This window comes from Oryzias melastigma, linkage group LG4, assembly GCF_002922805.2.
Source record: "Oryzias melastigma strain HK-1 linkage group LG4, ASM292280v2, whole genome shotgun sequence".
NCBI lineage: Eukaryota > Metazoa > Chordata > Actinopteri > Beloniformes > Adrianichthyidae > Oryzias > Oryzias melastigma.
The window spans coordinates 16,944,485-16,957,350 of NC_050515.1; the positions used below are offsets into that span (position 1 = coordinate 16,944,485).

Here is a 12,866-nt window from a genome sequence, read left to right on the forward strand (position 1 = left end):
AAAAAAAAAAAAAAAAACTGGAGGCAAACTGAGAGGACCCAGCTGGATTTGATTTATATTGAAAACCAAAGTCATGCCTTCCGACTTGAACCCCACATGTAGTGCAGATCGGATGGAAACTCACAGGATACAGCCCAGGGTTTGAGGCAGGTGATCCTGGAGCTGGTGACGTGCGTCTGGACATGCACGGGTTTGATGCTGCTCTCTAGCAGGTTCCACACCTCCAAGCAGCCGTTGGCTTTACCGATGAAGAACACAGCAGGCCGGGACAAGGACCAGCATCCCACAGTGCATTCGTCCCCGCTCCACTGAGACTTGACCAGGGGGCCCTCCTGGAGGTTACAGAAGGAAGGAAGTTTAAATCTATTATGTTACAGTCACACCACCCTCGCAATCATACGTTCAAGTGATCACTTTTAATAAAAAGTCTTATATGAGCGTTTCAAGTTCAAAACTCTCGCGTTCACACGTCACTACAGCCTTATTTATGACAGGCTTCAAGCACAAGATGCACGGCCATTGGGTGTGCATTGTAAGTTAAACCAGTTGAACTTTAACCAACCGGGGAATTGGACTTTGTAGTGACACACAGATGACGTTCTTTTTAATTCATAGAAGTGCGAACTGTTTGAACAATGACTATGGAGGTGAAATGAAAACCGGTAGCTGTGGTTTGGAGGAATTCAATGACACAAAGTCTTTCGTATATTGGAATAGGGATGTGAAAGAAAAAGCCTGGAGCAAGATTAAAGAGATTTTCACCGCTTTGACATTTCACACCAACTGCAGGTGGCAGACATGCGCTAATATTTGGCAGCAACACTCCAGCGTAAACACTGTACGCTTAAAGCATGTTCAACAGCACAAGTTCGACCCATCCTTGAATGTGTCTCACACGGCTGCTGTGTCCTTAGTAGGGTGTGTATTGGCAAGAGTCTAGGGATACGATACATATCCTGATACATGTGTCAGATACGATTTGTATTTTCAAGGACACTACCAGTCAGTATATCACTTTGTTTTTTTAAAGATTATGAATTTTTCTGAATATAAAACACATTTTCCTTAAATAAAATTGTAAAAGACATTTTATTTTATGATCAAAACATTAAGTATTGCAATATTTTCTCATATAAAAGTTGCTTTTAACCAAGCAAAATCCTTATTTTCTTTTTGGTAGTTTATTTTTTTCAACACTCTCACTCATTCTTACATGAGCCAGGGAGAACAAAAATCTGGATCAATGCAATATCTGCATTGCTTCTAAATAATTAATTAAATATCACTTAGGCATTTTTAAATCAATATAAATACTGTCAAATGAAGTATTGCGATACTTCACTGACTCGATATTTTCTTACACCCCTAGTCCTTAGTGAAATTGCGCTGTTAGCTGGGTTTGTTTCTTTAAAGAAAGGTCTAACTTTAAAGTTGAATAAGGTTTTTCTTTTTTTGTTTTTGACATTTGACCATAAAAAAAAACTCAAGTTGCTTGTGTTTTTTACTAAACAAAACATCTAAAATCATTTTATTTTTGTTACCGTAACTCCATCTTTCCAGATAGCAAAGTGCAAGGGGCCTGTTGTCAAAATAATGTCCTGGAAAAAGGGGGACCTCTGCACCGTGTTCACCATCATCAGATGAGCTCCCACACAGAAGAGGGGTTTAGGACCTGTGAGAAACAAGTCACAGTTTTCCCAGCATGCATCTCAAGAAACATTAGAAGTTCTTATGTGTGCTGTGGTCAACGAAGAGCCTGAAGGTTTCACACAGACGTCTGACGCAAACTGCAATCCAAACATCTCAATGAGATGGAAAACTAGAAACGGTTAAGATAAGAAATATTATACCACTTCTATTAACAAAGACAGAGTAAAAACACTCACTGTACTGCTGCCCAGACTCATCTTTTCCCAATTTCCAGTCACTGTAAATTATCTCCCCATCCTGCCAGTAAAAATGCAAATATGGTATTAAAAGCAGAGCAAGAAACCGAACCATAACCCTGCTCGCCTCTCTCGGGTGACGGGTCGGGGTAATTGACTAATGAACTGACAACTGTGGTCTGTATTATTTTAAGTCGTATCATTTACAATACCTCTGTTCCTGTGTAGAACTTTGTGTTTACATCTTCCAAAACCTTCATCTCGTTGGCTGGAGGTATTCTGAGCTGACTGTAGTCTGGCAGAGTCTCTGAAAACTCCTTTACTGCTGACAAGTTTGAAGAGAAATCATGTTTGGATGGACAAATCCTCTTTATTTGAAAAATAAAAAAGCAACAAAAAAAATCCCAGGTCCACAGTTGACGTCTTTCACCAGTGAGTTGCTTCCAAAATCAGAAACATCCTGTGTGGGAGTGATGCAGAAAAAACATCTCATGCAGTTTGTTATTTCAAGACTGGCGTAAAAGAATCTTCTGTCCAACACAGTGCTGCTGAAAGTCATTGAGTGATGGTGCAGAAGTTCAAATGGGGGAAATTGATTGTTTTTAAATCCTGCAACAAACATGATTTGCTTTTTCATGTTTTGCCTTAAAAGAACAATTATTGTAGAAAAAGATACAAATACAGCATTTTTACTGGAAACATCTGATTATATCTTCAAACTAAAAAAGTTGCTTTACCTGAGATAACGCTGGTGTGAATGCCTTATGCTGAATGTAGTCGCTTAAAATGTTGAAGCTTTTTGCTTGAAATGGCGATGCAATTTACTTTAATTACTGAAGAGATTTGCTGAAAATGCAAAAGCTATTTGCAAAATGTTCAATTAGCTAAAGATTGGAAATTTCATTAAAGAACTATGAAAGAGCGCTGAATTTGACATAAACTTCTGAAAATGTAGTAAAATTGCTTTAAAATCTCTGATTGATGCCAATTTTGCAAAATATATTTAGTGTGTTGCTTGAATATGAGCTAAACTCCAAATTAGCCCAAAAAACATTAGAATATGCAAAATCAGTCAAAAAAAGCTAGCTTGTTGCTTATATACTAGCTAAACTAAAGTAAACTGACAAATCAAACCAAAAAAGTTATCACACTGCTTAAACACTAGTTAAACTCAAAAATAGTCTAAAATTCCTCAGTAAACCAAATTAGCCACAAAAGTTAGCATCTTGCTAAAAGATTAGTTAAACTCCATTTTTTTTTTATTACTATAACAGATTAAAACATAGCCCATGAATATATTTAAAGGCTTGTTGCTAATCAAATTTTGAAATGGAAGGCCTTTTCATTCATTTCCTATGGGGCATATTTTGCTTACTATTTCAAAAACTATAACGTTTAGGAATACCAAAAACAGAAACAGTAATGTGAAGAAACTGAATGTTTTGATACAAAGATTGCTGAAATTGCTGAATGTGTGATTAGTTTTTAAGAGTAGATTTTTTTTCCAAAGTATTTTATTAAGTTCACCTATATTTTAAGTTCTTATATTATCATCTTTCAAACGTATTAAAGCAAGGAAACAGGAAGAACTTGCACCTGCCAAAATAAAGATTTAAAGTAAGGAAACTGTGGCAGTCGGTGCTGTTATCTTAGACAAGATGGAAGAAAAAGTGGGTATAGCTGAGAGAAGAGGAAGTGGTAATGCAGCCAAAGGGGGAAAAAGATAATATAAAAAAAAGAAGTGAGAGTAATGGAGACAAGCTGGACAAGGCGTAAAGGATGAAGGTGCTTAGATAACCTGGGCAGGTAGAATCGTTTCCAAGACAAAAGCTTGACTGTCTGTCAGGGACAGTGCAGCTCTGTCTCTTCACGGTCCTTCATCTAGCAACTCCTGAAGGTCAGATCAGATAACCCGATCACACATCTTCTGAATCCACTTTGTTCCACTTAAGATGTGCGTGACGGCACGTTGCAGACGATGCCCGGCCGCATCCACAAGGATCTCTTTTTAGCACAGTGTGATGACGCTAAACGGTTCCCTAATTTCCACGGTCCTGATGTGGGTAATTATGTGAAGTGAAGATGAAACGACAGCACAAGCAAATGCTACAGAGAGAAGGAAATTCACTTTCAATATGAGTCAGACGGCAGACCAAAATATGGATATTTTATTAAAATCCTAATAAACGTCTGCGGTTAATTCTATAAACATCCAGCCACCAGAGCTTTGTGTACAGAGGCGGACCTTCAGCCGGACAAAGACAGGCCTCTTTGTGAGCAGCCAGGTCACACATGGTCATCCTCTCCTTCTCCGAAAGTCCGAGCAGCATATTGCTAAGAGCTGACAGTCGGCTAGACCGGAGCTCCGCAACTATGAGGGCCTTGTTTTGGAAGTATCACTCAAACGTTTGAAACCAAAGACCAAAGACGGGAGCCTGAATGAGCTCTGCACCGCTGATCACTGTGCTTGACAATGCAAAACAAATGTCAAGAATCCAAAGCTGCTATTTCCATATATATAAAAGGACAGAGGCTCACACAGAGCTGTCAGATCGATCAGATACAATACTTTAATCTTTCTGTCCCCTCATGTCATGATCACAAATCGAGATGCCCCACATGCAGACATGAGTTCCCACCTGTGTTCCTCTGGCAGGTGCACAGATCCATGCTGAACTTCACAGGGACGTGTTCACCACTGAAATCGATCTTCAACAAAAGGAGGAGAAGGGCCAACACATGAACATGAATACAAATTCTCATCAAAATTTCAGTTTGAAGCTGTATTTAAAAAGCTATAAAGAACAAATATGCTAAAATATTGAAAGTAACACGCTACCTAGACATATGTCAAAAATTCTTACATTTTGAAATGTTTTCTTTGAATAAACAAAACAAATCTGTTTATAGAGTGAGAAAAATGGTCTTACAAGTTTCTTCAAGTTAAACTTGAGACTTTTAAGGAACATTTTAAGGCCATGCATGTCAAAAATTAAGATCAATATCTCAGTCTATTTCCCATTTTATGATCAAAACTGCAGCCTCTTATCATGTTGTTTGGGGTTATTGCTTTAGTGCTCTTCTTTTTTCAAAGTGGTGGTGGACGTTGAGCGAATTGGTGCACAACAACAAGTTCTCCTATTGCTTATTTATGTGATTTGATCAAAATAATCATGGTAAAAAACTGTAATTTTGACATGAAATGTGAAACTGGGAAGTTTCAAGGAGCACAATTTTTAGGGCACAGACATCAAAATGCAAGACTTTTTTAAAGGTTTTTCAAGGTATTATTTTCAAATTCATAAATGCTTATAAGACTTTTTAAGACCCCACAAGAACCCTGAAGAATTAAGACATATTAAGAAAAAAATTCTAGTTACTAAGACACGTCTTCTTAAACTAAGAATATTTCACTAATGAAAAACTTTCTTGATAGGATTATTGTTTTTCTGGACAGAAAAACTACATTTTTTTTCTTAAAAACAAGGGTATACTTACTTTATTACGATTGTTTTTTTAAACATTACTCCAAATCTGTTCTAATGTCTCAAAAATATTTTTTCTTCAAAATATTGGTTTTCTAATATAATTTCATTTCAAAATGGACAAATTGATCGTTTTACGCATGTAATCCTGACAAAACAGGAACAAACCTTGAACAGAGGTCTCCATGTGCTTCTCAGGTGTGTGAAGGGTTGAGGGACACTCCAGCTCGTCCCTGTGGTTTTCTGGTCCTGCATTGTACCTGCCAGTAGCTGCTCTGGCATTGTTGGAACTCTCAAGTCCCAAAACATGATGGTGCTTTGAAGCAGGAAGAAAACAAGCACAGTTTTTAGTCAAACATGCCAAAAACATGCTCTCTGGTGGAGACAAATTACATTATATACAGATTATTTTAGGCTATAGTTTGTATTAAAAGAGTTTTCACTGTTTAGTTTTTCTAAAACATATTAGAAAAACTAAGAACTATTGTGGTTAGTTGTATAGATTCTATTGCAGTGAACAAGTAGTTGGTATTTGTTTGATCAAAATGAGGCCTGAGCAACAGACAGACTTCATTGTGTTCTTCCTGTTTAGTGAATAAACAGCTAAATGTATTAAAGCTTTACAGTTTCTTTCCATTCCTGACAGAAGCATCTGCCACCAAGAGAGGATTGCTACTGATCTTCAAACATCACAGGTTCAACCGGATATCTCAGTGGAAAACAGTCAGTGCTGAGCTAAAAATACCAATTCTAGAATTTTTTTCAGTACATACCCATCAAGGCCACAGGTGACGATCTGAACAGAAATGTTGCTCGTGTTCTCCACTGGCACACCTGCAACGCTCACCTTACCAAAGAAAAACGTGCACCAAGTCAATACACCACACATTTAGTTAGAGAAGATGAGATATATGAGGTTAATTCTTCCCTTGAGGACATTTTTAGTGTCGTTTCTTTCTAGAAATTAACAAAAGCAGATGTAAAGAAATATATATGGAGATATGATCAAATAAAATTGGTCTGTTGATAAAACTGATTAAATCAGAGTAGTTCATGCCTCTATAACTGCAAGCATTCCTTGATATTAGTCTTCATTTTCTATAACAGAGCAAATACTTGAGTTCAAGTATTCTACTCAAAGTACAAACCTGTGCAGTAATAAATCGGAACATATTTATTGCAATAAAAATATTTTAAAGGGAGCTTTAAGGTATGAACAGCTGCAACTTTTTCTATTTGCAAAAGTTTTTTATGTTAACTTGTTTTCTAAAATAAAACTCAGACACTTTAGTTTTTATAAATTGTTAGTTCATTTTCAAGGATAAGCACTTTAACAAGTCAAGTAATTAGGGTAAAAATATATGTATTTTTGAGTATAAAAATAGAACCTTTCATTTAAATAGTCAAACAGGTTAATTAAGTGGATTATTACTGTTAGGCTCTTTGCCCTTCAGCTTAATTTACCTGAACTGATGGCAGCAGCCAATGGATATCAGTGATCCTGGCTTTGTGAGTGGCTTTAACGTCAGACATGGCGCAGAAATCCACAGTCGGAGTCCCCACTTTCTTTTCATCAAAGTTCTGGAAGGAATGTGATCACAAAAAGTTAATTTTGCCTTTTGTTTTATTATATATGAGCTTCAATAATTTATGATATTCATCCAAACCAAGAACTCCAAACTCTGCAAAACCAAAAAAATGCTAATTTTATCTCAAACCACCACTTCCAGCTGTCCAAACTTTTTACCAAAGCTGTTCAAGAATGTCACAGTTGAGACGGTTAGTCTTTATTTGTCTGGTGAAACAGTAACAGGTGGATGTGGAGCACAAGTTTAACAAGAATCTCCATCCAAACAAAGCCTGTCCACACATACGAGCACCGCTCTTCACACACAACTGATTTGTCAAGAACAAGCCGTGGTGGTGGGAAAGGGACTTGTGTAACAGCTGGCAAGTGTGGGCTGTTGCTGTTGACTCTGGGGAATTAAGTGCAAACAAGAACAAAAAAAAAAAAGAATGAGGGCGTAGAGGGTGGGGGAGCAAAGGAGAATAAAAACGTCAGGAGAAAGATGGAGACAGCTGCTCCACTGTAGAGGCAATAAAAACCGCACAAAGCAAACGCGCGTCGCATAATGGAGGCGCACTGTACCTGTCTGTTTAAAGACAGTGGTCGGGTGGAAGTGTCAACAGACGATAACACGCTTTTAGTGTTACGGGTTCAAACAGGGACTTACTGAACCTTCTGTTTACTTTAGAGTTATCCCAGGTGTGGAACCCAAATGGGTTAAAAAAACCAACACTAGTTTGTGCACTTAAAAAAAAACTTTATTTGAAACATTTCACACACACGTGGATCAAGTTGCAACTGGCTAGAAAAACATCATTGAGTAACTACATTCTTATCTAATGAAAGAGTGAAGATCAGAACCCAGGAGGAACCATATCATCATCCGACAGGTTACACAACACCTCTAAAGCTGGTTCGACATTTTTTACACTAAAGTGTTTTAATAATATTTAGATTTACTGAACTGGCATCACTGGATTGCCAAAAAAGTAAATATTACAAAAGAGAGATTTAAAATAGCATTTATCTTTGCTGGATTTTGTCAACCTAGAAACCAGATACGGATACTTACAAATGTTTCTTTATTGTCTGAGGAATGTGTCCCGCTGGGCTGGGAACCCTGTAAGCACGTGACGTAAGCCGAGATGTCCCATAACACCACCTGAGACGACAGCGGGAGAAAAAATAAAAATATTTAATACTGTTAGAATGAAGGAGATGAAATGTGAAGGAAACTAAGAGTTTACAAGTTGCACAGATGACTGAGAAACAAAAGGTAGACAATCTAGTGGGTTTTGATGTTCTCACCTGTCCGTTGATGCAGCCACCAGCAATGATATTTGGATTTGAGGGGCAGAACTCGAAGCATAAAATGTCTCCAGGGCTTCTCAGCAGCAACTACACAAAAAAGTTTCAGATTTTTAGCAGAAATATATACATTTTGCTTGTTTTTATTTTATTTTAGACAAACTACATTTATTTTATTCCATGAAACTTTTAACTGTAATGAGCTAAGATGGCCACAGGGGGAGCTACAGTCTGCACAAGGGTGCCTGCTGTGCTGCTTTGAAACACCTCAAGACCTTGGATTTATCCAGATTTTATCCTTATAAAATGAGATGTGTGTATTTAAGAAACATGAACGAATAACAAGACTTCATACAGATAGAAAATGGTCCACCAGATCTACTGGGAGTCTGACCCCCGCCCTAACAAACAAAGATCTCCCACTTAACTGATGCTCTATTTCTTTCCTTCTTTCTGTTTATTGATTGTGCACTCGGGTTAAATCAATAGGGTCGCTCAAATTTTCCTTGGCGGAGCTCGATGTGCTGGAAATGAGCATATCTTTCTCGATGCTTGCTGAGAAAGCATGGATCGGATGGAGGTGGGAGGAGAGGCAAAAGGGGGTCTCTGCTTTCATGCTCTCATCTCACCTGGGAATTGGTGGGGAAGGAGAAGCTGTAGAAGACGATGAAGGAAGGTTGGGAGCCGAACACGGCAGACTCCATCAACTCCTCCCCCTTTTTCGTTGTCAAAGCCACAGCTATCACACCTGTCACATCAAGAGACGCATCAAGCTATAATCAATAAGTGTTCTGTAGGGTTACTTGAAAATCCCTCCAGGTGTGTGTCTCAGGACTGAAAGGTCACGATTCACCAGGGATAGTTGGATGCCAGTTGATGCTGCTGATTTTGCGGTCTTTGGTGTGCATTTTGTCTGTGAATCCCTGATGAAGAACCAGCAGATCAGACGTCTGTCCCGGGAGGTCGCCGGCTTCAGCTGCCGACCCCAGAGCCTCAAAGTCATCAACAAACACGTCTGCGATCTCTTGCTGTTGAAGGGCTAACAAAACCCTAAAAAACAACAAAAAACAGAACATTTCTTAGTCCAAACCTCTTAAGAATGACTATGGAGAGTGTGAGGTCATGGAGCAGTTTTCTCTGACTGAACTACTCTTTAAACTACTACAATCTGCTTCTGGAACTTAGCTCCTAAAGTGGCAGGGAGAGATGAGTTTTTTTATATATTGGGAGTTTCATTGGTTGAATTTAAGCTTGTAAGTTTTACCTGGGTGTCACTGACATGGTAAAGTTCTTCAGACTCTCGCTCTGAAGAATGGCTTCCTTTTCCTCCTGGCTGAGCTCTCGAGGACTGTACTGAGTAAAATCATTCTTCTTAAGCTTCCTGTAAAAACAAAAAAATATAAGGTTAGCCTTAGTAAAACAAGAAAGTCTGACTTTCATTTCTTACCACGCTGTTTGAGTGGCGTCGCTTCGCAGTCTGGAAACTGCCTGTATCCCACAATCCCTCTGCATCACCCTGATGAAGGATCGGTTGTCTTGGTAGGAGGGGAACTCCACGTAGTTGTGCTTTGAATCTGCAACGTTGTAGTCAGACAAAGTGACTGTGGTCCCGATCTCCACCTGCACTCTGGAGAATTTCAGCCTCAACTGTGAAGATAAAAAAACTGAATGGTTGACACTCGGCGGGAGAACATGTATTACACGCGTTGGTGTCTGTGATTGTACGTAGCAGCACCTTTTCTCTCTCCTTCACAGATTCCTGCTCTATTTCCTTTTCAGTGATGAGAGACGTGGATTTCTTTGGTTCTGGAGTTCTTCTCATTTCATCCTCAAACAGCTCAGAATCTTGAGGCTGTGGAGTTGAATCACTGGAGTTGTCACAAGCGTTCGTCACAAATTTTCACAAATATCAAAGGACAGTTTGAATCTTCAAACCTTTTGATATGAAATGCATTAAAAATAGATTATTAGCTACCAAGTTCACAATTACTACTGACTTTGGTTAATCTGTGCTTGGCCTCTGCTGTCAAATCCAAGTAGAAGTTTTGACCGTAGGTGGAGTCCTTGTCAAAAACCAGCAAGATCTCTTCCTCAGCGTAATCCTGTCACACAGAATTACAACATTTGTAATATGTAAAAGTAAATTATAGACTAGATGAAGAAGTAGCCATTTGAAGGAGATAAATGTTTCAAACATAAAATGTAGACTCTGAAAGTCAGGCCTTTGTTGTTCAAACGCTAAAAATCTGATGAGTCAGAAATCGACTGGCTTGTCTCTGCTGCCACAGACAGACGGAGAATGAACTCTCACTCTGCGTCTCTTTATAGCGTGTTTTTGTTTAGTGCATCTGCAGAATAATGGAACTTCCCACCGCCGCCGCCACCTCTCCATACCAGCACAATCTGCTCCATAGGGCTGAAATCAGACACCGCAGCTCTTGTCTTTATGTCCTGGATGATGGCGTATTTTCTTAGCAGCTTATAAGGACTCTCCCTGGTGACATCCTCATCTGCACGACACTCAAAGAGCTCCTGGGTGGCTGACGTCAAGGCCAAGGGATGGACGCCGGGAGGCTGACCTTCAAGGGAGATCAGTTTGGAGAAGAATGAAAAAAGGTTATATGTGGAATCTGGATCTACGTGGACAGAAGTCAGTTTAATAGATTTCATTACATTTCTGCCCAGGATAAATGTCTAGATCACACATGGTTGATGTTTAAAACAGAAAAAAAATCCAGTAAACATTAACTGTAGATCTTAGAACATTGTTACACATGATTGGTACAAGTTTCATTTCGAAATTAGACAAGCACTCTAATACTAGCTCAATTATCTTTTGCTGTACGTTCTGCAGAGGTGTAAGACTATAATTTTCTATCTGACAAAATGTTGACTCCAACTAGGGATTAAATTTATGAGATAAATGCACTGTCCATATCGGAAATAACTAGCTGGAAATGAAACTTGATTGATCAGATTGAAAAAAAGAATATGAGCATTTCAACTACCTACCTTCCTAAAGCTTTGTTTTTTATCCCTAAAGTAAAAAAGTGGTTTCAAAATTTGACAATAATGCAAATATCAGATGGGAAATTTTATTATTAGGAAAACACAACTCCTATTATTCAGGACAGTGGGTGTTTATGACACCTAACCTATGAATTTAATGAGTTTAACTAAACTTCTGAAAGTTAAAACAGTGATTCATGCAAAAAATGATTCATCATAATGATAAGTCCAAATGCACAACAATGCTGTTGTTGTTGCAGCTGCTGCTGGTTGGAGAGTCATATCATACCTGTATCAGAGTGAAATGTAATCTCAGTGAGTGGCCTGTCAGCAAAGTCCAACTGCTGTGTTTTTATAGAAATCAATGCTAACATGATACCACCAAATCACAACATTTTATTTGTACTTTTTTGTACTACTATATTATATTTGAGGCCAGGCTTGTGTCCAAAACTGGGGCTCTAGATAATGACAAATTTCTTCTCGCTTTGGTTTGTCTCTTCAAAGTCTGTCTGCAAAGGTTGCTGAGGGGGATGCTGGGAATGTTCACTTCCCGGGGGGCGTGTACGAGATTTTCCACTCAGAACTTTACGCCTCACACCAGATCATTGAAGTGGAAAGCTCGATCTTCATTTCACAAAGAAACGAGTCATCAACAGCATTTGGACCCCTGGGAAATATTCCGTGTGAGTGACCAAAAGAAGATGCAATGTTCCGTGTTCTTCAAGAGTGTACGAACATTGCACTTGTTTGGGGCGGGGGGTCAGACTAAGGCAGATGTCTCATAGAACGCCTGCAAGTTCATCAAAACAAATCTGCTTTAGATCAATCCCTGAATAGGGCTATGAGCTCTGAGAGGATGAAATCACTGAAAAAATAAACAAGAGCTAACATGATTTTAAAGGTTCTTGAAAGAATTACCTTTAAATTTTGCCAAACACATGGACACAGTGTGTGTCTACGTAAGGATACGCAAAGGAAAACAAGACAAAAGATGACATCTCACCTTTTTCCTTTCTCCTAGAAGCACTTTTGGACCTACGTTGTCTCTTGGGTGCCATTCTCATCTATAGACAAACACATTAAACAAACACAAACATGTTATCAGTGAATTTCTATCTTCAGTTCTATGTTTCATTGACCAAATGTCCAAGTGATTTCAGCTTAAGCATTTCTGCTTTCTCAGAATTCTTTCAGAAAACATTATTCATGGAGGTGGTGACATCTTGTGGAGAGAACATGAATTGCACTCACTTTGTTTTACCATTTCTGTAAATCACTCACACAACATTAGTAGTTATTTTTTTATTAAATAAAACATATTTTAAATAATTTTTTCATCAAGATGTTTCTTGCTACTTGTCGCTACAATTTGTCTGTAAAAATGCACCAATGTCTCTATGTCTCAGATTAAACTTGAATAATGCAAAAAAATAGTTTTTTATTTTATTGCAAAAAAGTTTGAATAAAAATTTGTTTTCATGTTAAAATAGCTTTGAATGTTTAAACGCTATATTTTATGTCCAATTAATTTTTTTAAGTTTTTAATTCATTGATAGTAATACCATTCTTGTCATCTGCACAAGTTTATTCCTAAAATACTTTTGCGAC

General features: G+C 38.2%; 1 protein-coding gene across 3 annotated transcripts in view; it reads right to left on the bottom strand.

Annotated features, from left to right (window-relative positions):
* dnai3 (dynein axonemal intermediate chain 3) overlaps window positions 1–12,866 on the bottom strand; it is a 15,948-nt gene that overhangs the window by 2,404 nt on the left and 678 nt on the right. Inside the window, exons 2-19 of one of the 3 annotated variants that reach the window (XM_024278538.1) lie at window positions 12,262–12,322; window positions 10,641–10,825; window positions 10,244–10,348; window positions 9,982–10,098; window positions 9,694–9,893; window positions 9,526–9,627; window positions 9,100–9,296; window positions 8,876–8,994; window positions 8,247–8,336; window positions 8,011–8,100; window positions 6,836–6,952; window positions 6,145–6,218; window positions 5,540–5,687; window positions 4,526–4,595; window positions 2,099–2,211; window positions 1,887–1,947; window positions 1,542–1,672; window positions 125–332 (exon numbers count right to left, since the gene is read on the bottom strand). In XM_024278538.1, coding sequence (XP_024134306.1) covers window positions 125–332; window positions 1,542–1,672; window positions 1,887–1,947; window positions 2,099–2,211; window positions 4,526–4,595; window positions 5,540–5,687; window positions 6,145–6,218; window positions 6,836–6,952; window positions 8,011–8,100; window positions 8,247–8,336; window positions 8,876–8,994; window positions 9,100–9,296; window positions 9,526–9,627; window positions 9,694–9,893; window positions 9,982–10,098; window positions 10,244–10,348; window positions 10,641–10,825; window positions 12,262–12,322 — 2,188 coding nt within the window. Of the gene's footprint in view, window positions 1–124; window positions 333–1,541; window positions 1,673–1,886; window positions 1,948–2,098; window positions 2,212–4,525; window positions 4,596–5,539; window positions 5,688–6,144; window positions 6,219–6,835; window positions 6,953–8,010; window positions 8,101–8,246; window positions 8,337–8,875; window positions 8,995–9,099; window positions 9,297–9,510; window positions 9,628–9,693; window positions 9,894–9,981; window positions 10,099–10,243; window positions 10,349–10,640; window positions 10,826–12,261; window positions 12,323–12,866 lie in introns of all 3 variants that reach the window. The other 2 variants (XM_024278537.1, XM_024278536.1) reach the window with 2 other exon arrangements.